This window comes from Desmodus rotundus, chromosome 2 (assembly GCF_022682495.2).
Source record: "Desmodus rotundus isolate HL8 chromosome 2, HLdesRot8A.1, whole genome shotgun sequence".
Lineage (NCBI taxonomy): Eukaryota > Metazoa > Chordata > Mammalia > Chiroptera > Phyllostomidae > Desmodus > Desmodus rotundus.
Window position 1 is genome coordinate 109,414,175 of NC_071388.1, and position 25,528 is coordinate 109,439,702.

General features: G+C 54.9%; 1 protein-coding gene across 17 annotated transcripts in view; it reads left to right on the top strand.

Moving 5' to 3' along the window:
• BIN1 (bridging integrator 1) overlaps window positions 1-24,782 on the top strand; it is a 56,092-nt gene extending 31,310 nt beyond the window's left edge. For 2 of the 17 annotated variants that reach the window (XM_045203034.3, XM_045203042.3), the window contains exons 3-20: window positions 3,085-3,139; window positions 3,358-3,452; window positions 3,671-3,766; window positions 4,843-4,950; window positions 5,823-5,915; window positions 9,635-9,720; window positions 9,890-9,965; window positions 11,348-11,430; window positions 12,824-12,868; window positions 14,542-14,689; window positions 16,099-16,227; window positions 19,125-19,232; window positions 19,740-19,763; window positions 20,697-20,804; window positions 21,608-21,697; window positions 21,948-22,058; window positions 22,369-22,470; window positions 24,134-24,782. In XM_045203034.3, the coding sequence (XP_045058969.1) occupies window positions 3,085-3,139; window positions 3,358-3,452; window positions 3,671-3,766; window positions 4,843-4,950; window positions 5,823-5,915; window positions 9,635-9,720; window positions 9,890-9,965; window positions 11,348-11,430; window positions 12,824-12,868; window positions 14,542-14,689; window positions 16,099-16,227; window positions 19,125-19,232; window positions 19,740-19,763; window positions 20,697-20,804; window positions 21,608-21,697; window positions 21,948-22,058; window positions 22,369-22,470; window positions 24,134-24,241 (1,665 nt within the window). In that variant the 3' untranslated portion in view covers window positions 24,242-24,782. The remainder of the gene's footprint in view (window positions 1-3,084; window positions 3,140-3,357; window positions 3,453-3,670; window positions 3,767-4,842; window positions 4,951-5,822; window positions 5,916-9,634; window positions 9,721-9,889; window positions 9,966-11,347; window positions 11,431-12,823; window positions 12,869-14,541; window positions 14,690-16,098; window positions 16,228-19,124; window positions 19,233-19,739; window positions 19,764-20,696; window positions 20,805-21,607; window positions 21,698-21,947; window positions 22,059-22,368; window positions 22,471-24,133) is intronic. The other 15 variants (XM_024569636.4, XM_045203050.2, XM_045203035.3 and 12 more) reach the window with 14 other exon arrangements.
• The last annotated feature ends 746 nt before the right edge of the window (window positions 24,783-25,528 follow it).

Here is a 25,528-nt window from a genome sequence, read left to right on the forward strand (position 1 = left end):
TGTGTTTCACGGCCCCAGTAGGCACCATGGCAGAGATTGCCTCTGTGGCTCTGCTCCTTCGGTCTCAGTTTTCTTGACTGTGACATAGATGGTTGAACAAGAAACCTGAAGCTTTTGCTTCTGATTCTGTCTCCTGTAAGCCTGTGGGACAAGTCCCCTATTCATCTGTCCTCCTCAGTTATGGGATACTTCTCTGAAAGTCGTTTAGGCATTGTTGTTAGTAGAGTATCTACCGTAGACCTGGTCCTGTGGTGTGTTTTACAGACATGAGCCTTGCATCCCTGAGCAGAATGCTAATATTCTCTTTATTTTACAGAGGAGGCACTTGAGGCTCAGAGAGATTAAGCAGCTCTTCCAAGGCTACATAGCTGGTGTGGGGGCTCAGGAGTTTAAATCCATATCTGTTTACTCTCAGGTTCCCACTCTGGAGCTGAAGCCAGTCCTAAGGGCAGCTGACTGCCTGGAGAGAGATGTTAGGGCAGCCTGAGCTGGGAGATGGGGCTGTCCCAAGCCGGCTGGGCTGTTTGGTAGAAGGTGAAGAAAATGCAGTCTGGGAGCTGGGGTTTTCTGTGGCCTGGTCCCAGCACTGTGACCAGAGAGGTGCTCTCTGCATTCGTTCCTCAGAGTCATTGCCTTTGTGCCCCTGGCTCTGGGCAAGTAGTCACTCATTGATCCTCAGGCAGAGGGGTGGGCAGTGAGGCCAGGGCTAAAGGTGGCCAGCGCTGGTGGGTCTCTGGCTATGGACATGGAGTGGCCACTTTAACTGGCACTCTTTCCATCTTCAGGTTAGTGGGGTGGACAGCTTTTCAGGGGCTAAGGGTGGTAGCAGAAGGGGGCAAATTTGAGTTCTCATTTGAGACTTGGGGTAACCCTCCCTTAGGGGTTTAGGCAGCCAGTCAGTTCTGGATTTGATTGGTGTGTGGGGGTGACTGGGCCCTGGGGGTGGGTGTCAGGATTTACAAAGGTGTGCGGGTCACTATTCTGCAGGGGGCGAATTTAGGGAGCTGAAGTGGGCTTAGCCTTTCCAGCCTCCTGGGCTGGGGGGACCCTCCGAATGACAGGGAGAAGATTGAGTATGGGGATCCTTGAAGCTGAGCATCCTCCTGTTCTTCATCTCTGAACACCAAGCTCAGTGGGCCCAGCACCAGTCAGGGACTGGGATAGCAGGGTATATGATCCTCAGGGAAGCATATTCCTAGCCCTTCCTGTTGAGGTAGGTCCTAGGAGAGGGTATAGGTCACCTTGCTGTGTCACTTGTTATCACAGCCCCTGTGGGGCTCACCCAATACTAGTAACAGCACCCCTGCCCTCTGTGCCTGCCCGGAGAGATCCTGGAGGCCTGTTGCCATTCCCCCCCCTGAGTGCTGTAAACCCAGCCCAGGCAATCCTGGAAACCATGCAGGGTCCTTCAGGTGGGCCAAAACCTTCTCCTAGGGGCCAACTATAGCCTGTACCCCAGGGACTCATCCTTGCTGTCTATCCTTCTTGTCCCTAGGGCCCATCCAGGCTCTGCTCCAAGTAGGCATCCCAGTCCTGGAGGGAAGACCCACTGGCATTGATGCACAGTGGCAAAAATCAGCTGCAGCCAGAGGGGCTGCATGCAGGAGGGCATGCCCCTACCCTTCAGACCCACGGGGAAGATGGAGCTCAGTCTTCAGGCCACCTGTGGGGGCTGATGTCAGGGATGGTGGGGAGCACCCTTTGGAGGGAGAGGTACTGTGGAGATGTGGGGTGCTGGCTGAGCTGCCACCATAGAGCTGTAGTAGGTATTGGTCCTACCTCCCTAGTAGGTATTGTGCTGTGGTGCCCTTCCAGACTCGGGAGCCTGGAGAGCAGGCCAAGGGGGCAGTGGGTCCAGAACTTGATCCTTTCCCCAGCTGCTCTGTAAGGAATATAGTAGAACTCTAGGCAGCTCCAGAGAATTGAAGGAGTGGGTTTGGAAGTGAGTGAGCACACAAATTCTGTGCTGGCGGGCCTGGGCACTGCCCTGTAGGAGCAGCTTGATGGTGAAGGGCTGTGTCTGACCCTGGAGACTGACCTTGAAGCTGGTTTAGGGCCCCAGCTGCAGTTACACGTGGGTGGCAGACTCTGGGCAGCGCCTTGCACATCTGTGTCCCACGTGCCTGCTCACAGTGTGGCCTTGTCTGGGAGGCACAAGGGGCCCTGGTACAGCTTGATACCCGGGCAAGCTCAGCACCCCACCCCATGAATGACCCTTTCCTTGGGGTGCAGTGTGCACAGGTGCTGGGGCTGGTGGGGAGGGGAGTGAGATGATGGAGGCTGGGCAAGAAGAGAAGCTGGGTTTGGAAGTGTGACCCCTAGCAGATGAGGTCCAGGATAATGGTAGCCTCCCTACCTGGCCCACTCCCCCTCTTACATCCTACACCCTCCCTCTCAGTTGGGCCAGTGTCCTGAGAGTCCTGGACATGACCTCCACACTTCTCTGCACCCTGGTTAGGCCATCCCCTTCCAGGGAGCCATCCTCCCTGCCTGGCACACTAAAGTGGGAGCCCGTTGGTCTTGGGCACCACCTAAGCTTTTGGAACAAGGTGCCTCTGCCCCCGACCCTCACCCATGTTTCTGTGCTCATTGGTCACCCATTCTGGGGTTGTATGAGGGTGGGCTTCTGCATGCCAGTTCCATCATACGTGTGTGCTCTGCCGTGTGTGTGTGTGTGTGTGTCATTCAACCATGTCCTCGGTGTCTCGTTCAGGGTGGAGGGGTCTCTGTCTTCCTAACTTCCATAGAGGACTGAAAATAGTGCCTGGAAGAGACAGACAGGTGCCGACAAATTTGGGATGAACATCCCTTCAGGCACATGGCTCCTACAGCAGGGATGGTGATGAGAACACAGTGGGTGCTCAGTACGTGTTTCTGGACAGAGAGGTGACAGCTGCTCTGCTCTGAGTTGAGCTGGTGCCAGGGCCCGGCCTGGAGGTGTTTACACATCTCTCTTCTCTACTTCTCTTAATGTACTGATGAGGACAGCCTTTATTAATTAGCCTATGTGAGAGTGTAGAAAGAAGAGGGTGGGTTCAGCATGTACCCTCAGGTCCTCACCTTGTTCTCATCTTTTCTTTGCAGAATGAGGGCACCCGGCTGCAGAAGGATCTTCGGACCTACCTGGCTTCTGTCAAAGGTAAAGGGCAGACCTGGCCTGTGTGGGCCAGACTTCACAGGATGCAGGGAGGGGCCTTCCCCATGTGGAGCAGATGCCTAAAGAGCTAGTAAGGGTGTCAGGGTATGTGAGGAAGGGGTGAGAACTGTTTTGGAGGCCCACATTTCTCCTTGGCCTCTGAGGGACCCCTATCCTCGGTTCCCATGGCTTAGCTGCAGCATGGCCCTTCTGTCCCACAGCCATGCATGAGGCTTCCAGAAAGCTGAACGAGTGTCTGCAGGAGGTGTATGAACCCGACTGGCCTGGCAGGGATGAAGCGAACAAGATCACTGAGGTGAGTGGGGGCAAGAGGCTCGGCCCTCCCACAAGGCCTTGCTGGCCCCAGCTGCCAGCGCATTTTACAGATGAAGAAACTGAGGTTTCAGAAGCCACCAACCCTTGAAGTGATGGGGTGAGAGCTGATCCCCAGGTCCCTGGGAGGCAAAAGCTGTGGGCTGGGGTGGCTAGCAGCCCCAGTGGTGCATTCGCATTCATGTGCTCTTGCCTTTTCAGAACAACGATCTGCTCTGGATGGATTACCATCAGAAGCTGGTGGACCAGGCACTTCTGACCATGGACACATACCTGGGTCAATTCCCTGACATCAAGGTGAGAGACTGTCGAGCTAGCCAGCTTGTGCAGGGAAGGTGGCGAGGGAGATGGGCCAGGGATGGGGGCAGCCCAGGGCTGGCTCAGGCACTGCCATGACTCCACCCTGAAGGCAAGCATCCCCTTCACTGGGTACCTTATCCCTCTAGGGCTGCTCCTGCTGAGGCTAGCCTGCTAGCTCCAGACTTGGGCTTTTCTGAACTGGCATCTTTGGGCCCTGTGGCACTGGGTCTCTGGGCTAGGGGAACAGACCCCATGGTGCCTGAACATGTGTGTGGCTGAGGCACTGTGGAGTCTATGGGATTGAAAAGATGTTTTAAGAGGATGTCAGGCCTTGGCATTTGTGCTTAAAGGGGTCTTGTGTTAGGCTGTGTGTGCTTGGAGGGGAATGCATACATGTGCATCGACCCTTATCTGGATGTATTTGTGTGATTGTATATGTTCAAAAGGACAGCTGCCTCTGCTGGGCCTGGGTATGTGCTGTGAATTGCCAGTGTGCCATCCTCTCCACTGAGGCCAGTGGGACCTGGTGCTTTAGCCATGGAAGAAGGGGTGTCTGGAGCCCAGGTGGTGACTATCATGCTGGACCTGATCCACTGGTGGTCATGCTCCATGCTGGCCCCCTCAGCCACCCAATGTGGGTGCCTCAGGCTCCCAAGGTGTCTTGTGGTGAGTGTGGTAGGCTGACAGTGGTAGCCTTGGAGAGGAGAAACCTGGAACCCACAAGGCATCTTTGAGGATCTGAGGGCTAGTCTAGGGAAGAGGCTCCTCCAACACAGTATTGGCTGGTGGGTGCTGACAAATGGGTTAATATTTGCAAGGAAACGGTTTCACTTCTAATAAGAAAGGACCACAGAGGACACATTGCTTTGAAGAAGTGAGCTCTTTGCCACCAGAAATGTTGGAGCAATGGTTTCTCAAGCATGCATTAGACATTCTTACTGAGCCTGGGGTCTGCTGCATGGCTCCTCTGGCTTCACTCAGGTCCCCACTTCTCTGGGCCCAGCTGGGTCAGCATCACAGCAGGCCCTTTGCCAGGCCCTGTTCAGCCCTCTCCTCCTCCATTTGTTTCCCAGTCGCGCATTGCCAAGCGAGGGCGGAAGCTGGTGGACTATGACAGTGCACGGCACCATTACGAGTCTCTCCAAACAGCCAAAAAGAAGGATGAAGTCAAAATTGCCAAGGTAGGGGCTGGAGAGGGGCCAGGGCAGTGTTCTGGGAGACAAAACTGGGGTAGGGGTGGGGGTGGGGGTGGGGATGTTTGCAGGCACCAGGGAGCCACCCTCTTGGGCTGCACTTACCTGCCCCTTTGCACCCTGGCTCTCACACTCCCCTGGGGGTGGGAATGCTCAAGCCCCTTTATGGAAAAGTTTGCAACTGTGACTAGTACCAGGTCCCAGAGCTGGGGTGGGTGACTGAAAGGTCCTCATGGTCCCCTGGGAGAGGGCCTACCTCTGGCTCATTCTCTGGTGCCTACCCTGGCCCCTGACCCCTCCACTCAATCTGAGGCCACTTTCCAGAAGAACAACAAGCTTGGGGTTCACTGGGAAGGCTCTGCTTGGCCTGGTATGCTTTGAGTAGAATTCCGTCATGTGATATGATGTGACCCTGTCTTCACTGGAACAAGCAAGGCGGTTGGGTTGGGGTTGGGGATTGGATGTGTAAGGAGTATGAGCCAGTGGGAGAGCACAGGACTTGGGCTGGCCACATTCTCCCCAGAGTCCTGAGGATGAGTCCCCCAACCCACCCACCCCAGCCCAGAGCAAGATCTTGCTTGCAGAGCTCTCTGTGTCTGCTAACAATTCTCACATTTTGCTTTGCAGTTGGATTTCACTACCTTCTGTGCCCTGTTGGGGATTTCCCTTAATTCTCTCAGCCTGCTGAGGGTGGCTGGATCCCTGGAGGGGTGGGCTGGATCCCTGGAGGGGCAGCCAGCGTGTCTGTTGCTACCTTCGGGACATTTGGACTTAGTGTTTAATATCTTTGTCTCTGTTTCTCTCCCCATTTCCCTCCTGTTTTTCACGTTCCTTTGCCTTGACTGCCCTGCCCCCACCAGCCTGTCTCGCTGCTTGAGAAAGCCGCCCCCCAGTGGTGCCAAGGCAAACTGCAGGCTCATCTTGTAGCTCAAACTAACCTGCTCCGAAATCAGGTGACGCTGGCTTCTAACCTTGCATGTGCTGGCACCTTATGGTCTGTTGTCCTGTCCTTGTGCTGCACTGCCTGGCTGGGGAGGGCTCAGCCCTCCTTCTGGGTCGGGAGGCAGGGGTGGTTTCAAATACCTGTGCTAGGAGAGTTCACATTATAGATTAAGACCTGAGGTAAAACACAGGAGGGGATAGGGGCTGGAGACTCTGGTTGGCTGGGGTGGGCTTGAGTCTGTTGCTCAGCATTCGGGGTCTCTGGTAGTCCAAAGACTGAAATTTTAGCGTCCAGAAGCCCAGGAAAGCCTTGGAACCCTTTGTCCTCTGTGAGGGCTACTGTCCTGACATGTGTTGTCCTTCAAGCCTCAAAAGAGCTGTGAGGGTGCTTCTGAATTTATTGAGGAAGCAATCTGCAGAGGGGCAAAGTCTCATGCCCAGTGTCCCTGAGCCACTTAGTGCCTGAGTTGGGGCTCACATGACTCCAGGCCTAGCTGCTGGGCCATTTTCCTAGCTCACTGCCCTTGGGCTCCATGTGGGTAGTCCTGCCACAGGTGGCCACACTCATGGGAAACCTTGGGATCTGTGAGTCCCCATGATGCCCCTGGAAGGGACACTGGGAGCGCTCCTCAGTTGAGCCGGTACCCTGAGACCTGGGGTTGCTCTTTGGGAGTTTCATGGAGGGCAGTCTGCACCACAGTGGTCCTGGAGGAGGTTCTTGGTACAAAACTCCTAAGTGATCCTATTGCTCTGGCAATACTTCAGTCTTCTCAGGCCCTGCTCTTGGAATGGGCTGCATGTAGCCAGGGGCTGCTGGACATAGTACCCTGAGAGAAGTGGCCTGATGGCTTTCTCTTCAGTGAAACTGACCTTACTCTTGTACCCCTTCGTCTTCATGGTTTTGGGGTGGGGGCAAGCGACAGGCCCAACCCAGGAGGTTGGGTTTCTCTCTAGGCAGCTGACCCATTTTTTGGGGGGGCACCTTCTGATTTTATCATCTTCAACCTACATGTATTGAATGCCGATGATATAGAGAGCTTTGGGCTCAGCATGGGCTTGTGGCCCAATTTTTACCTGACTTGCTGCCTGATTCTTTTAGGCCAAAGCTGTGGGCTGATTTTTGAGGGTAGGGTGACCCAGGATTTACAGGGTCTGAGGGAGATGGCATAGGGAGTTTTTGATAGGCCTCTGTGTCCTCTGCTACAGGAGGTGCAGGAGGAGTGAGGGGCTAGAGTGGGCCTTTTGTAGAGTTTAGGACTCTGGCTGGAGGGGAAATAGGGCCACTGACCCAGAGACAGGGTTTCCGTGTAACTTCCCTGCAAAAGTTTGGCAGGAGGCCAGGTGAACATTTTTGTTGGGTAGACGTATCCCTGAGAGCCTGTGGGGCCTGGGGTGCGGCCTGGGGCTGCTTTTGGGCTCCTGGGGTGTATGCAGTTGAGGATCCTGCCTGGAGGGCCCCACACTTGACCCTTGGGGAGAGGCAGGGGAAGCTAAAGCACATGATGTCATCTTTGGATGTTGGACTGCAGATGTTTTGTCTTTCAGCCAAATTTGCTTTCCCATTTGGATTCAGTTTTTATTTGAGCGTATCCTCCTGCTCCTACCCTGCCTCACGCCTGGCTGGGTTTCCATGGGCAGCTGGCAGATGTTAGCTGGGTACTTGGGACCTGGGGCTGCCTTGATGGCTGCCTTGACTTTGGGGAGACAGTACAACCTTGTGGGACTGTGATCCCTCCAGCTGCCAGCTCCAGGTGTTCCCTGGGCTAGTTTTGAGCTGTTCTTCACACTTGCCATAGCATCCCAAAACTTGCCTGCAGGACCTGGGCGGTCTGGTGCGCAGTGAGCAGGCCAGTTTTGGGGCTGCTGTCCATGTCTGTTCATCAGCATGTAGCAGAGCTGCCAGGGCTAAAGGCCTCCTCCACAATGACAGCTCTCCTGTACTCCCTGCCACCCAGTTCTTCTCAGAAATCCAGGACATGAGAACATGACTCAGAAGGAATAAAAGACTTAGGCCCTGACCTCCAGGAACTCTAAAATGGAGCCACCCTGCTCTTGCACTATTGCTGGAATATTGGGACAGTCCATGGCACATGGTGAGGAGATGCTGTGCCACTGTCATTGTCATAGTCATGATTGTTTATTAGGAAGTTAGGACCAGCATTATGGGGTGGAGGCTGAACCCTTAGTGAGAGCGGTCTCTGAAGGCACAGGAGCTGGGTTAGTTGAGGTGGGCTCCTGGGGCATGTGGGCCTGGAGTCAGACTCCTGGTTGTGGGTGGGAGGCATGCATGACAGTGTGAGGTGCTCACAGCCAGATGTGTGGGAGTCACTCCCTTTGTGGGTTTTACAAACCGTCATCAGTAGCCCCAGTCAGGCACAGGGTACCCAGACCAGATCTAATCCATCCAGGAGCAGCTGAGGCATGCATGTCTAGAGAGATATCTCTCTTTTTTCTCATTCTATCTTTAATTTTTAAATTACATTTTTAAAACTTAGGCAAGGAGCTTATACTCATTCTAGTCCCAACAACCTGAGGGTAGCTGTAGTAGGGAGAGATAGTGGCCCCTCTCTCTTCCAGTCCTTACCCCAAGTCACCAGGCTCAGCTCTGGGCATAGTGGAGACAAGGCTGACTTGGGCTGGTCTCAGTGCCTGAGGCTAGGTGGGCCAGCCTGGTGGACTTGGGGAAAGCTTGTGCTTTGTGACACTTTGGCATTCAGACCAGTTGGCTGCCTTGGTCAGAGGCCTGAGAATTTGAGGCTTCTGGAGGGAAGTTTTCTCCTGGGTGGGTCCTGCCGCATTCCTGGGCCATGACTCAGACCCTGAATCTGAGTTACCCTTGCCCCAAGTCACTGTTTCCATCAGTGCCCTCCAGAATGAGCTGGCAGATCCCCTTCTGGGGTGGAGTCCTATGACTCACCTACACACATCCCTGGCTCTCCACCTTTAGAGGGGGCCCCTGCTGCTGCATTTCTCTCCATTCTTGGTTCTGTGATGGGGCCCAGTACCACTGCTTGGTGGATTTAAGCAGCTGGAGGGTGCAGGGCTTGCCCGGGGAAGAGGAAGGCCTTGGAAGTTGGCTCAGACACCCTGCCCAGCTGCCCAATTCCATACTTCCCTGGCCTTGCCCTCCATCTAGAGTAGTGAGGTGATAGAGGAGAGAATGATGGGGTGGAAGGAGTGTAGGAAAGACTGTCCCAGGGAGGTGAAATGAAGGCTGGTGGCTGAGACTGAGTAGGAGGCAGCATTGAGACAGGAAGAAAGGAATACTCTGAGGGGAGAGCAAGGCCCAGAGAGCTGGGCAGCAAGCTGACACCTAGCCTCAGAGGGGTCCACATGTAAGTGGACAGGGTCTTCACCTGGTGGGTCTGGGGCTGCCTCTTCACCCTCCCTGTGCCCTAGCACCCTAGGCCCCATGTCTGCACCTTGTTATTGTGCCCTACTCATCCCTCACCTCCCTGGTTTACCAGGGCCAGAGAGAGAGGCCCTCCCTTTTGCTCTGCTCTCTCCTTCCTGGCGCAGTCCCTGAGGCCCTGGCTACAAGGTCCCCAGGGGCCACAAGGGGCGGTCTGCCCAGGTATCCACATCCAGGTCCACCTCCATCTAGCCCAGAGCCCTGGTCTGAGCCCATTAGGTGGGAGGTAGGGGGGCCGATTTGGGGGGTTGGCCTGGCTTGGTCTTGGCTGGCTGGGACGGGGGCCTAGCAGAAGGAATGACTGGTCCTGCCCCTCAGGCTGAGGAGGAGCTCATCAAAGCCCAGAAGGTGTTTGAAGAGATGAATGTGGACCTGCAGGAGGAGCTACCATCTCTATGGAACAGGTGAGGGCCAGGAGGTGGTATCTGAGCCTCAGCCTCCTTTCCAAGGCTGCACAACTCTGTCTTGTATGTCTGTCCGTGGTGCCCCGTGTTGTCTCAGGGCTGTATCTCTGATGAGGGTTGCCCACCCTGACCTGCATGTTAATTTTGTCTGCCTCCCTCCCCCATGCAGCCGTGTAGGTTTCTATGTCAACACGTTTCAGAGCATTGCAGGCCTGGAGGAAAACTTCCACAAGGAGATGAGTAAGGTAGGCCTTGGTGACTCCTATGAGCCTCAGGGACTCTGGGCCTTGCTCCGTACACCCTGCTTGGGGCAACAGTCAGAGGCACAGAAGGGGCTGGTGAGCTTTCTTTTCCCTGCTGAGGTTCTGCACGCACTATTGACCACAGCACTCCCTCTGGCCCCTGCACTCAGAGTCTTCTGCCCAGTGGGTGCTGCTGGGTGTGCGGGGAGAGGCTGTCAGGCTGTCAGCAGAGCTGGAAGGTCCAGCCCCAGCCTTCGTCCCGCTCCCAGTCCTACTCTTCCTGCCTGAACAGAACCAGCACCACTCACACTATAAATGTGTTCTCAGACAACTTTGGTCCAGAGAGCTCAGTGTCAGAAAATGGTGCTGGCTTCCCAATTTGTAGGCAAATAATAATTAAATTGCTAGGATTTTCTCAATTTTTAATGTTCTTTCATGTGTTCTAAGACATTGAAACATGTCTTTATCTGCCAAATCTGATTTAAGGAAAGGTCTGATTAGCTTAAATTTCTATGTTGTGTTATTTTCATTTTAATTTAACTGGCAGTTAAGCTCAAAGCTGAGTTGGAGAAATTCAGTCTTGGCAGCTTTTTTCCTCTGTGCAAGTGGGTGGATCTGACTCTTGTCTCGTGGGCCCAGAGGAATGAAGTGATGGTGGTAGATTCCAGGCCCAGGGCAGGAGGTGGAAAAGCAAGCTTGGGGCCTTTCCTGAGTTGCCACCCTGAGGATGATTTCCTCCCTTTTAGGCTGTCCCTTTCCTCCTTCTTTACTTTTTCCCTTTAGAGACTTGAGACAGCCTAGGAAAATTTAAAAAAACAGGCAGAGAGAGGCGACTTGGGGAAGAAAATATTTATATGAAATAGGAGGGAAATTAATCTCTGAGCTTCCTAGTAGCCAGAAAAAAGAGGGAAATATTCTCAGTAAAGAGACTCACTGTGTGCACAGGATAAACCTCTTTCTTCTCCTGCCTGTGCATTTGGTGGAATCTGGCAGTTGTGTTGTGACCTGGAAGCATCTTTGGCAAAATGACCTTAACAAGCAGGATCAATAATTAGTTTGGAAAAACAGTTTTAAAAAATTTTAAAATAGTATAACCTCTGTGTGGAATTTTAGGAAATCCCTACATGTAGAAAGAAAAGGAAAGATGGTCCCCAGAAACAATAACTATTAGCAGAGCATTCCACCTCCTCCATTGCTCCCCCTGGATTCCTGAGTGCGGTGTGCTGGTTCCCAGCTCCCACTGACAAGGAAGGAGGAGCTTGTTTCAGGAGGGGACAAAGGGTCAGAGAAGTGATTAATAGGGGAGAAGTGGGATGGTATTGGGGAGAGCGGGGCTGCTTGGTGATTCCGGAGGCCCCCCTACCTGGTTTCTATCCTTCCTGCAGCTCAACCAGAACCTCCACGATGTGCTGGTGAGCCTGGAGAAGCAGCATGGGAGCAACACCTTCACGGTCAAGGCCCAGCCCAGGTGTGTGATGTCCACTGCCCTCCAGGCTGCTGGTGGGTGTGGGAGGTGTGGCTTGGGGTGGGCTTCTGTTGCTTGCTGCTCTTGCAAGGCTGGCACAAGGCTTCTTCTTGTGGTCCCACGGGTTTGGCCTTCTTGTGCTTAGGGGAGCAGGTGAGGTCACTGCCATTTCCTGTATCTCCTATCAGGGGAGGAGCACTCCTCAGCAGTCTGCACAGCATCTGAATCTCACTTCCTGTGGAGCAGGAACAACCAGGGTACCTGTGTAGGTTTGGGAGAGGGTAAGGGGGAACTGAGTGATTCACAGGTATGGAGCCTTCTGGAAAGTGAGTAGTCCTCTTAGATAATGGGCAGCATCTTTTCTCTCTTGTGCTCCCAGGAAACCCAAGTCCCAGGATGGTGGCATTCTCCACACCTGCAAGGTTATCCTTGTTCCTGGTGTTAGCCCAGCCCTTGCTGCCTCCTGCCTTGCTGCCTCTGAGGAGATACCTGTTTCCTAATGGGCAAGCAAGAGACAGGAGACGAAAGGTCTTGCCCTTTGTCTTTGCCCTTCGTGATGGGAAATTATAACAAGTCTGGAATTTCCCTTCCCTTCTGGCCATCGTAGCACAGTGTGGAGAGCACAGGGAACCTCACTTTCCTTGTCTATAAAATGGGGTGATTGTATCTGCTTCCTGGGGTGATTGGGGTGTTACCTAGGACTAAGGAGGCATTCAGTGAATGTCATTACCCCTCTTCTCCCCGGAAAATATATAAAATATATGTGAAACAGAGGGGCCCAGAGAGTGCACTGGACTGAGGAGTGCTGGGGGTGGAGTGGAGTAGAATAAAGGCCAAAGGTAATTTCCCAGGTCACTGGAGGGAGGACCTGCCACCCCTTGTGCTGCACTGCCTGGCCTGACTGAGGTCATGGTGGGAGTGTCCAGGTTGGGTGTGAGGGCAGGGGTAAGTGGTTGTCATCCTGGGCAGTTGGACTCTCAGCCAGCTATTCTGTGGCAAAGGGGCTAGTCATTCTGAGGGAAGAGCGAAGGACATGGAGTCTCGTGAGCCTTCCTTATACCGAAGGAGGCCTGCTTGCCTCCTCTTCTAGGGTCCCATGTGGCTAGCTGACCCCATTCCTTCCTGGTCCCATTCCTCTGGGCCTGGAGCTCCCGTGGGCTGGACCTTGGCAGCATGCCTAGGTCAACGGGGAAGGCAGGGGGTGTGGGTTCAGGACTGGAGATGGTGGCCCAAGGGCAGTGTTGGGTCCTCTTCACAACCCCTGGGTGTTAGGGGAGACATTGCTTCTTTGCTCAACCCCTTTGTTAGGGGTTGCTGATGAGGGATGGGGACAGGCCAGCCCCACAACCAACGTTTCCCCCAAATGAAGACCTCCACATCCTGTCCATCCCCACAGAAAGAAAACTAAACTGTTCTCCCGACTGCGCAGAAAGAAGAACAGGTACCGGCAGTGAGTGCTGCATTTTGGGGGCACCCCAGGCCAGCATCCTGGCTGGTGGCCCCTGTGCATGTGCCTCATGCCCTTCTCTGAGGGCGCCACTAACCCCTAACCTGCCTTCCTGTGTGTGGTGCTGCCCACAGGGTTGGGGCTGCGTGGTGTTGTGTGTGGCTGTGGGCCAGGCAGAAGGGTCATGGCAGGAGCGGCAGGCAGACAGCGTGGGCTCAGTTTAGCACCTGCCTTTGCAGACCCATGTGTGCCGGCTGCGGCTGGACTCAGAGCGTTAGCAGGTGGACTGTGTCACCAGGAAGGAGGCCTGGGTGGTGCAGGGAGGGCTGTGCAGTGCAGTGGTGGTTCTGAAGAGGGGTGTGCCTGTATGCTGTCCTTACATATTTTTTCTTTTTCTTCCTTCCTTTCTTTTTTTAAGATTTTATGTATTTATTTATTTTTTGATTTAATTTTTTTGCATCTTCTTTCCATTACTATTTAGTCCCCTTTTACCCTCCTCCCCCCATGTATATTCTTCCAGGAGACAAATACATCCCATGAAATGCAAGTTTAATAAAGATGGGGCAATACTAGCAATGTATCTCACACATCTGTTCTGCTGTCTAGATCTCCCTTCCCTAGGTGATTGGTCACTATCCTGTCCAGCACAGTGGCCACTCACCTCATGTGGCTGGCCAGCATTTGGTATGTGACCACTGTAACTGAGGAGCTGAATTTTTAATTTAATTTAATTTGAATATAAATGTAAACACCTCCTATGTCTTGTGGCTAGTCTTGGTCAGTACTGTCCCAGAATTCATGTGAGTAGAAACATAGGTGTTTATTTTCTGCCCCCTTTACATCCAAGTGGAGGTTTATGCACATTTGCCTGGTTTTCAGTACTGAACAATCTGGCTTAGAAGCCTCACCCTGTCATCCCAGCTGCTCTGCAGTAGTCACTGCCTCCTGTTCACCCACCTGCCACAGCTTCTGGGTGGTCTCCCATGTTTTCCTGGAAGGGCCCCTTGCCTGTGGGAGCAGAGGTGTGGAGACAGTGATGGCGTGGTGTGGCTGGGAGCGTGGTGTGGTTGGGAACTGGTGTGGATGGGAGCCAGGCTGTGTTTGGCATTCTGGTGGGAGTGGGTAGACAGACAGGGAGGCAGCAAGAGGCCTTTGGGGTCAGGCTGAGTGCCGGGGCTCAGCCTGCACAGCTGCTGTGTGGAGTGTGGGCTGAGGCTTACTTTGCCTCTAGGATGTTTGGCTTCCTCCTGCTGCGGGGAGCTCGGGGACAATGCGGGCCTGTTGTGGGGCTGCTGGGCTGCCTCTGGCTCAGGCTCCTGGAGACCTGTCCCCATCCCCTGGGGACCATGGGCCTCTAGCCCAGAGCTCCCCATATGCTGCGCGGTCTCATTTTCACCAGTCCTCAGGCACACGGACCCGCAGTTTGACACGTGGGGACAACGCATTTTCCCAGTCCGTGTGGACCCACATTATACTCAGTTTCACAGACATCTCTACATGCTCATACATATGCACCTGTTTTCACGCACATGGACCCCAAGGCATCTATCTGCACATGCACACGCCCCCGCACACGCCCCCTCACACGCACACCTGTGGATTTGCACATTTCCTTTCAGTTGTTGGGACCTCCCTCCACGGGGCTCTCTCTTGTTTTGTCTCCACAGTGACAACGCCCCTGCAAAAGGAAACAAGAGCCCTTCACCTCCTCCGGACAGTTCCCCTGCTGCTGCCCCCGAGATCCGAGTCAACCATGATCCTGAACCGGCCAGTGAGGCCACCTCTGGGGCTGCCCTCCCCAAGTCCCCGTCTCAGGTATCTCAGTGGCCTGTCCCCTTCCCTCCCTGCTCTTTTTCCTGCTTTGCTGTTATGCCCACTCTTTTCTAGTTCTCTTGTTTCCTTCCTGGGCCTTGGTAGGTTTGGAGCTGGAGGCTTTGCCCAGAGGGGGCTGAGCCTGGTCTTGTTCTCCCTTGGGCCCTGCCTGGTCCAGGCTTACCTTAATGGCCCTGGCCCTTTCAGGGGCATCTGTAAATGATTCTTTCCTCCTCAGTGTCCCCCAGCCCCACGGCAGTGTCCCCCCACCCGACAGCAGTGTCCCCCCTTTCTCTTCCCTCCCTGGATTTTGGGTGGCTTGACTTCCTCCATCTTCTTTTCCAACTGAGACACAGGTCCTTGGGAGTGGCTGCCTCCCCTGTCTCATTTTCTCTTTCCTGGGTGGTGCCATGCAGGCCCTTTAGAGGGATAACAAGAGAAAGGGCTCAGGAAGGGTTATGTGAGGTGGGTAAGGGGATAGGCCTGTGCTTCCCATCTGGCCCCTGCTGGAGAAGCCTGGCCTCTGTCCCCAACAGGTTTCTCCAGGTTTCTGCAGCGTCCCCAGGAGCTGGAAGGGGAGGGAAGAGGTACAGTGTCCATGGGCAGACCTTACTGAGTCATGTTAGACTGTACCCCAGTTCTTTTGAGTTTATGCCATCACCCCTTTAAACAGCTGATTAGGACAAAGATATTAATAGTGATGAGAACCCACACTTAAATAGCACTTACTTTGGGCCAAACACTGTGCCAGCACTTTCAATATTTTCGTTAATGGAATCCTGACAATCACCCTTTGAATGAGATGCTGTTATCAGCCCAGCTTGACAAATGAAGAAGCCCAGGCTCTGGGGTGTTGTGTGACTTGCCCGAGGCCCCCCAAGTGGCCCGGTGTGTGACAGTCTTTCTTAGGCCTCCTCCAGGCTCTGGCTCTGTCCTGGCCCCCTCAGGTGATGGCAGAGGCCGAACTGGAGCTCCTCTCACAGAATGTGGTGGAGAGAGCCCAGGTGTGCAGGAGAGTGGAGGCCTGAGAGAAGGCGGGGTGCTTGGGCTGTGTCTCTGCTACTGTTTGTTTCTCAGCCTTCTTACTGGGTGGTAAGCCCTCCTATGGCTACTCCCTTTTTCTTCCCTCTTCTTTCATCTCCTTCCCTGGTCTCTTCTTTCCCTTCCCTTTTCTCCTTTCTCTCTGCACAGTGTTTCTGGACCTCCTGCCGTGGGAGGGTGGCCATAGTCCTGGTATCTGTCTTGGGGAACAGTGACTATTCTTGCTTCATTTGTCTCAGTTGCCTGGGTGGGGCCATAGCCTGGGATGTGACTAATCATGGCTTTGTCTCTATCTCCCCACCCTTTCCCACCCGACCTCCATGCTCTGCTGTGCCTCCCTGTGTGGTCTCTCACCCACTGTTGAACCGCAGCTCCGGAAAGGCCCACCAGTCCCTCCGCCTCCCAAACACACCCCATCAAAGGAGGTCAAGCAGGAGCAGATCCTCAGCCTATTTGATGACACCTTTGTCCCTGAGATCAGCGTGACCACCCCCTCCCAGGTCAGCCGCGGTTGCCGCGGCCCAGCCTCCCCACTCCTCTTGCTCTCTAGGGGTGTGCATGGCCTTCCCTCCATTCCACCCCCTATGCCTTTGCCTCAAGAGCCGGGAATCTGGCCAGATAGCCTGGCCCTGAGCCACCTGCTCACTCATTCCTTCATCCTTTCACCCATCGTCCCTCATTCATCTCTGAGCATGTATGTGGCCAGATTCAGGGACATAGGTGAATGGTCATAGCAGAGATGGTCAGCTCAGCAGTGGTCTTGTGGTTCCATCAGTGCTATGGCCAAAAGGGGTGGGGAGCATGGAGGACCTGGGCTGGTTAGGACAGGCTTCCTGGAGCAGGTGGCTGCTAGCTGAATCAGTGGCATGTGCTTAGGGCAGGAGGGGTGAGAGATGGACTCAGGAACTTCTGGAGTTAAATGCCATAAGGAGGCACATAATGCTCATTCATACATGGACAAAAGGAGGGCTGAGCAGGGAAAGTCACTGTGGTAGCACTGGAATGGGATGCACGTAGTGTGCTAACTGCTCCAAGCCTGGTACCCAGGCCTCTCCATCAGGCCCTTTCCATGGGAGGCTTGGTCTTGTGTAGGCTACTAATACCAGGCTGTGGTGGGCCTGTGTTGGGCTGCTGCTGTGGGGTTGCCCTGCCTGGGGAGCTCTGGGCTCTGTCTCCTTAGTACAAGCTCAGAGACCTGGAGGGGAGGGGCAGAGCCAGAAGGCGTGAATGTGGAGGGAGAGGTGGATAGGATCTGATAGAGGTCTCTGCTAAGAGGGGTCTTGGGGCAAGTAGGCTTCCAGCCAGCCCCCAGGGAGGACTTTGGGTCAGAAGTAGGAACTTCCCGTAGGGGGTGCTAGCTGGGTGCAGGGTGCTGCTCTGGCTCAGGGGCCCAGGAGGTGTTCGAGCCCCTGACTGTAGAAGATGGCTGAGTCTGGCCCAGGGGCACTCCTGGAGCATTGCAAAAAACAAGTGGTCAGACTCCAGGGCAGCATGCTGTGGGGATGTTTGCAGCTGGAGCGTGCCTCTGCCTGGGGTACCTGAGCACCAGTGAACCCTGACTGGGGAGAGGTGCTGGTACTTACCTACCTACACAACCTTGTTCAGTTGTCAACCACCCTCAGTGAGGGGGTTGTGTCCATGTAACAGGTGAGCCTGTGGGCCTGACCGTTAGCCAGACCAGATCACCTGTCCTGAGCGTGCCCATCTCCACATTCACTGCATGCTGGCCTCGCTGACCCTCCGCTCACTGCAGGGAACTGGGTGTCTGCCCAGTGGGGATGGGAATGTACCCTGTGGGTGCTGTTGCCTGGGGCTGGGGTGGGCTTGTCCCCATCCATGAAGCTGTGCTGACAGGGCTGCTCTGCTGGGTTGTGGTAAGTAGCCTGTGTCCCTGCAACAAGGACAGTCCTGGTCTTGCATGGTGGGGATGGTGGCCATCTGTACTTTGACCTGGTAACCGTGCCCTTGGAGCATGAGGGGGCTGCCGTCTGGGCCTGAATGACTTCTGAGAAAGGTGGGTGGTGTGGCTACTTGGAGGAGAGAGATGCTAGGAGGGCACCTAGTGGCTGTGCACCTAGGGTGTCCTGAGCATATATTTTCGTTGAGACAAAGGGTTATGGGGACAGAGCAGTGATGTCTCTCCCCCAGGATCATCAAACAGGGTTTGACCTAAAGAAAAAGTCAGTGGTTGAGATGAGCTTGGGGCAGGATCTCTGGGACCAGGGCCTCCTGTCCAGGAAGAGTCCATGTGGTCTAGGCTCACTAGGTTCTGTGGCTTGGCACCAAATGTTCATTCTCAGGCCTGAGGGTTTTGGCTCTGCCCTAGCAGGCCATACCTCAGCTGTGCAAGCCCCTCCCCACGCTTCCAGGTCTGTACGGAGGGCCTCAGAGCGACAAGGGCTAGAGGGCGCTCCTTGTCAGTGCTGAGTGCCCATCAAGAGCAAGTGGAGCTGGGCCGGAGTGGGCTTCTGAGGGCTGTGGCCCTCCCAGAACTCTAGGAGGGTGGGGAAGGAGGACCCCAGCTGAGCCAGTTTCTTTCATGACCCAGAAAGGGAGACCCTTCATACTAGATGGAGGCCACTCCTCCCAGGAGGGCAGCATGGTGTCTGTGCTGTGGTGTTGAGCTGGCTGTCCTCTGTAGGTGGCTCTGGGAAAGACGCTTTCCTCCCATGATTGTGAGGCCCAGCTTACAGTGCAGCTGGTTCTCCCAGTGTGATCGGGGCCACTGTGTCACAGCCTCCCAGGACTGTGTTTGTCACGTGATCATTCTTGAGCTGTACCCAGACCCACTGAATGGTATTCTCAGGGTGGTTGGAGCAGGATCTTTAATTTAATTAGACACAAGTACCACAGGTGTTGGGGACCCTACCTTAGTGACTGGGCTCCTAGGCAGAGTGACTGGCTTGGCTCAGCCCTGCCCTTGCTTCCTGGAGCTGGCTAGTAGTTGGTTGTCTTCACAGGGTGGCCTGCCCATATGGGGCAGCAAGGGGAGGCTGAAGCCTGTCCTAGGGGCCCTATGGGTCAGGGGTACCAAGTGTGGTCTTGTCCAGCCTGGTCTGTAGCCTGCGCTGCTTCTGGGGGTGTGTGAAGTCTTGGGAGTTTGTGGTGCAGGGAGATGAGAGGCACAGGTGTTTCCGTCAGCCTGCAGGGTGGTGACCAACCAGAGAGGGGGGTGGGGCTTGGCATTGGTCTGGCAGGTAGTTGGCCTGTTGCCAGTGACTGAGGTGGGTGCCAGGCTTGTGTGGGTAGGAACGTGTGCCGGGGTCTGGCATGGAGAGTGCTGCTTTGTGTGTGAGGTGGACATCATGTCCTGATTGTGGGCGCCTGCTGTGTTTGTCTGTGTTGAGTGCTTTCTACCTGTTACTAACTGCCTTCTTCCTCTGCTGCTGCTGCCAAGTTTGAGGCCCTGGGACCTTTCTCGGAGCAGGCCAGTCTGTTAGACCTGGACTTTGACCCCATCCTGCCTGTGGCGAGCCCTGTGAAGGCAGCCACGCCCTCCAGTCAGGTTGGTCTGAGTCCGCCACCACCCATGGGCCCACTGGCTTCTGGGCTACTGGGCCCTGGGCTCATGCCTGCCCACTAAGCCCTGTGGGCCCATGTAGGCCTGGGCCTTTAAGGACCTTCTCCCAGTCACACTCTGGTCCCTGGCCCTTGTCACCTCTCTTGTCCTGGTTATAGGGGAAGGGAAGATAGCAGACAGAGGCTGGTGAGAGGACCCCGGGAGGAGAGTCTGAACACTTACCTGGCAGTGTACCATCTGTCCCAGCACCCTGTGCCTCCCCTGAGAGCAGCCCTGTGTTGGCCACTCCCTGGCCTGGTGTTGTAGCCCCTGAGATGTGTCTGGGACTCAGCTATCTGGGGCCTGCAGAGCCTGGCTCAGGGCTGGCCTGTACCTGCTGGCTCGCCCTGGATGGTGCAGGGGTGGGAGAAGGCGGTCACTGGGGACTGCCCTTGCCTGCCCCTGTCTCTAACTTCTGTGCTAACTCTGTCCTTGTCCCTGTGCTGTGCTCAGCCGATCCCCTGGGACCTCTGGGAGGTAAGCCATGTTTGCTCTGTGCCTGTCCCTAGGGGTGGGATGGGTAGGGGAGCTGCTCCTCCACGTGTGCTGGGCCCACTTAACTATTCCTGCATCCAGCCTGTTCACAGGTGCATGGTGGCTGTTCTGCTGCTTCCTTCTGGGGAAGTACCATGCCTCCACCCAGGCCCTGTGGGAACAGGGCTTCTTGGTGTAGTCTAAGAACGGGGTCCTTCTTGGTGTGGCCCAGTTTTCAGGACCTGTGAGTGGCCCTAGACAGTGACTAGCTGGTCACCCAAAATGGACATGGTATACTCATGCTGGGCTGAGACCTAGAGCTGGAGGGCCTTGGTATGGAGGGTACTTGCTCTTGAGGAGCTTTCTATCCACAGGGGCCACATAGGGCAGTGGGATCAGGGGGCTGTTGGAACAGAGAAGGAGGGGAGGGAAGGCAAACTGAGATTAGGTGCCCTTATGTGAGCAGGACCTGCTGGGCATGTGGCATCAGAACCTAGTGGCTCTGACATAGAGGGTCAGGGAGGGCATTGGGACCTGCCCTGTAGGAGCAGGGGCTGGGGTGACAGTGCTGGTAGCCAGGCTCCAGGCCACTTGGGAAGCTCCAGAATGGGGTTTCACTTTGGAGGAGGCCTGGTGGGAGCCAGCAGAGCCATTTGGATGAGCAGATTTCAGTGGGTGCTGAAAGTGTGTTGGTGCATTCACACACCTGCCTGTTCCTTGGCAATGGTAGGATCAAGGCATTGGAAGTAGGTGTCCTTTCAGAAGGTCTGCATCTGTTCCCCGCTGGGCTCTGGCCGGGTGGCCTGCCACAGGCACCACTCTCCCCTCTGCCTGCACTGGTGGCTCATGCCTGTCTTCTGTCTCGTGCCCTGCCCAATACCTTTTCCTCCCTGCCCCCTACCCGCCCACCCTGTTCTCCCTGGTGGCCATCACCAGCCCACAGAGAGTCCAGCTGGCAGCTTACCTTCCAGGGAGCCCAGCGTTGCTGAGGGCACCTTTGCTGTGGCCTGGCCCAACCAGCCGGCAGAACCGGGCCCTGCCCAAGTAAGTGCCCACCTACCAGCCCCCTATCTGTTCCTAGTATCTGGGGGTGTAGCATGGAAGATGAGCCAAGAGAAGGAGCACAGGATGGACAAGGCCACCATGAGACTGACGTTGAGGCAAGGGCCATGAGCCAGGTGCCTCAGAATGGGGCTTGTCATTTGTGTTAGGGGTGGCTGGAGTCAGATTAGCCCCTCTTCCCTCACCACCCTCACTCCAGCCTCCTGGCTGAGGCCTTTCACAGTGGGGGGGAGGAACATTTAGAGCACCCACTGGTTTGTGGTGGGAACTTTTCAGATTTTTCTCATTTAACCTTCTCCCTATGCTCGATGTCTCCTCCTCTTACAGAGCTAGGGAGGTTGAGAGATTGCTCCCAGAGCTTGAAGTGGCCAAGTTTGAGTGTTGGCCCTGGGCAGCCTGATTGCATTCAGGTAGCGTCCACTTGGTCTTGTCCAGGTCTCCAGCCTGTGCTTCATCCTCCTCTGGGAGTAGCCTATGTGGGCACGTGGGCCAGGCAGGTTCAAGGAAGCTGAGGCTAGCCCAGATCTTGTGCCCAGGAGTGGAGCTTGTGAGGGAGGGTCAGGGGTGACCCCCTGGGGCCTGTGCTGTCTTGTGCCTATCAGCACCTTCTCCAGCTGCTCCCCAAGCCCAGGGCCTCCTCGTCCCTCCAGGGGCTCTCTGTACTGTGCAGAGACACTGGCCAACTCTGGACACCCCTTGGGTGCTGCCCTTGGTGGCCCTGTTCTTTGTCCTGGTGGCGGTGCCTCCACCCTGCATTTGACCCCATGCCGGCATTTATGTTGCAGCCAGCAGAAGCCTCAGAGATAGCGGGTGGGACCCAACCTGCGGCTGGAGCCCAGGAACCTGGGGAGTCAGCAGCAAGTGAAGCAGCCTCTGTAAGACTCAGGGACCAGGGCTCTGTCTTTCTTCCCTTCTGTCAGTCTGTCAGCCTGCCTGTCTGTGCCTCCTAGCTCTGTGTCTTGCCTGTTCTCTTTGCTTGGTCCAGGTCATAGTTACTGTCGAAACTGGAGGAAGGCTGGGCTGGCATCAGGCTCAGACACCCCCTTCCCCTGCCAAACAACCCCTGCCCCCTGGGACTCCCTCCTGCTCAGGCTGACCTGTGCTCCTCCCCCAACCCCTGCCCAGAACTCTCTGCCTGCCGTTGTGGTGGAGAACTTCTCAGCAGCTGTGAATGGCACTGTGGAAGGAGGCAACGGGACTGTGCATTTGGACCTGCCCCCAGGGTTCATGTTCAAGGTGAGCCCAGGCTATAGACTCCACAGCCTGATTGCTACTGTCTGACAGTGTTCCGGGGGTGGGATCACCACCTTTATAGATGAGAACACTGAGCCCTAAAGGCTGTGTGGTTGGCCCAAAGTTGTCCTGCTTGTACAACTCCTGCTACCCAATTGGAGGGGTGGTATCTGGCTTTGTGATGTTCACGCACTCCTGGTCACTGCTGCACACCACACCAGGGCCACCACAAACTCTGGTGCATTGTTCAGGGTTGCAGGTGGGACTAAGGGCCTGAGAGGGGAGGATGTCCAGCTCTTCCCAACCTCTGCAGGTGCAAGCCCAGCATGACTACACAGCCACTGACACAGATGAGCTGCAGCTCAAGGCTGGGGACGTGGTGCTGGTGATCCCCTTCCAGAACCCTGAAGAGCAGGTGAGGCTGGTATGGGGGTAGGCTGGCTACAGGGTGGCTGGGCAGTAAGGGACTTCTCTCCTCCCCTCCTCTCCTGTCTTTTTCTCTCATCATTCATTATCCCCCACCCTTTCTTCTTTCATTCTATCCTTTCCCTCTGCCTTTTTGCTGGTTCATCTCCCATGTTGTCACATTCCCTGCTCTGTTGCTGTCTGCCTGACTGTCTCTTTCTCTTTCCTCACTTTCTTCCTCGAACTTTGTCTGCTTCCTTCTTCCTGTTTCCTTCTTTAATCAGGCTCTGTCCACTTTCTCCCAGCTTTGTACATATTTCTCCACTTTTCCCCTCCCTGCCCCGAGTTCTCCCTCCTCCTAGGACAGGGTCCCTGGCTGTGCCTCTGTGAATTTGCCTGCCCTGCTCACTGCCACTTAAGTTGCTTGCTCTGTTGGGCTCTTGCAATCTTGCATGCCGTCCCCTCCAGGCTGGCCCTGTGCCCATCCACACAGGACCCACAGGGACAGTGTTTGGTCTCTAGCAGTTTATGATCCCTGAGTAGCCCAGCTGTTTCTCACCTCAAATGTCTTCCAGAACCTTCTCCTCCTGCTATGGCTTCTGCTTGTTAGTTTTTTCAGTTAGAGTGGGCTCCCTCGTGGCCTGGACCTGGCCAGATGAGACAGAACTATCTCCTAGGTTGGGATGGGCTGCTTTGTGCATGTAGACGTGTCTCCTCAGCAGTAATTTCACTGTGTGGTGTCGATGAGCCTTTGCAGGGTACCAGTGGTGATGTGGGGGTGCCCACCTTGATATCCAGGTGACATTAATAGTGCGTAAAAGACCTGGTTAGACGACCTATTTAGTTATCCATATGTCCATGTGGCTTAGTTGTCAGGGTGACTGAAGGTAGGAGGAAGGCTGGGTGTGGGATGAGGCCAACTTGGGTGGGGGTCCTGGACTGGGCTTTAGGGCACCAGCTTCTTACTGAAACCACACTGGGCTGGGTGAGGTTTTCAGAAGCAGAATCCTGGCCCCTGGCCCATAGCTGGAGTCAGCTGGGGCAGATGAAACAGCAAAAACATAGGTGGGTAGCAGTCACAGCCTGGCTGAAGGGACAGTGATGGCCTCAGCCACAGACCAGGTCAGTGGCTCCTGCAGGCCCAGGCTCAGGGTCAGGAGCCTGGGAAGTCATTGTAATCCCTGGGAGGGGCAGGGTTAGGGCAAAGGTCCCTTTGGAGGGTTTGGTGGGGTGTCACCCTAGAAGCTTTTAATTCTTAACAGAACTTTCTGGAGTTGTCTGTATAAGTCTGGAAGGACAGCTGATATCTTCAGTGAAGTGTCCTCTGTGGGCACCTGACAGTGCGGAGTTCCTTGGCTGGGATTGAGGGGTTGTTAAGACATGTTCAGACCCGTTCAGACCAGTGCAGCCATCAGCCTGCCTTTCCAGAGTAAAGACGACTTGCCAAATGATGAATTCAATCCACCTGCTGAAGGGCAGATAGCTTCTGGGGCAGTTAGGCTTGGGTCTGGGGAGATTACCATGGAATGCTGCCTGGAGGAGGCATTCTTTAAGGGGCAGTGTGACAGGCTAGAGGAGGGAACATCCTCCCAGCAAATCCCCAGCGAGACACATACTCTGTAGGGTTCAAGTACCCTGCTTCCCCATCCCTGGGTGCTCTGCTTCCCCTTCAGGATGAAGGCTGGCTCATGGGCGTGAAGGAGAGTGACTGGAACCAGCACAAGGACTTGGATAAATGCCGGGGTGTCTTCCCTGAGAACTTCACGGAGCGGGTTCAGTGAGGGCAGCAGCTGGTAGAGCTCTCTGGGTGTGTGAAGAACATCTTTTCCCAAAAAAATGTGTGTGTTTATTTTTGTTTATTTTTTTTCTTTAATTTTTGGAAAGCAAAGGGAAATCAAGAGGAGAGACTAAGCCAAGAGGTGTTCTCCCAAAGATGAGGTTGTTTTCCAAAGAGCCTGGTTTCGGCAAGTTTGGTCGAATCACCAGTGTTCCTGAAGCTGCTGTGTCCCCTAGTTGATTTCCTGGCTGCCCCTGCCAGCACCCTTTGGGTTGCTGCAACCGCTAGTGCCCAGCTGAAGGGCGGGGCCTAGGAGCCTCAGAGCCACCGTGCTTGCCTGAAGCTTCGGCTGAGCCATTTGGGCAAGGGTCCTCCTTTCCTGGAAGCTGCTGTGGGTGAATCCAGGCTCTGCAGACACCTCGGGACCCAGATAGCCACCTGGCCTTGCCCTGACCTGCAGACCGTCTGTGTGCCGTTTGGAAATAAATCATAGTGTTCAAAACAAAATGAAACAAAAACACTGACAAAAGCACTCAAAAAATGTGTGTTTATTTTTCTCCATCCATTCCTGTTTTCTGTGCATTGTCATTGATTACCTCTGGCTTTCCTACGACGCAGCCCTCCCCTCAGGCCTTCTTCCTGGGTGGTTTTACTGGTGGTTGGATGGGAGGTGACAGGAACAGGTGACAGCAAGGGAAGACCAGGAGCTTGAAGAACCAGCTGTGTGCCAAGAAGTCTGCAGGTGCCTCCCTGAGCGATGTGATTTAATATATGTGAGAATTTGGGGTCAGGGGCCAGGAATCCATGTCACAGCTTAGAAAACAGGCCTGAGGAGATTTGATAGCTTAGAGAAGTGGTGGGATGGGTCTGAACCTGAGCAGCTGGTCCAGGCACACGGGAAAGTCCTGTGCCTAGTGTGCCAGGACCAGCAAGCTTGGCTGCCCAACTGCTCCAACCAGGTTGTCTGGGGCTGACATCAGGGTCAGTGTGTGACCAGGAACATAATCCACGAGCATTTGTTCCTCCATGTTCCAGGAAGAATGGTCATCTGACCTCCCTGCCCCCACTGCCTCCATGTCCCAGAAACTGTTCCACCACTGGTTACAGTACGAACAGTGTGTGTCCTTCAGCCATTTGGAGACTTGTGGCAGCGGGTGCACCTGAGTATAAGTTCAGTCTCCTGGACACACACTCACTCACTCACTCACTCACTCACTCACTCACTCATCATTTCCCATATAGGCATTGAGGTTATAGGAAATAAAATGTGGCTCCTGCCCCTGATATGCTC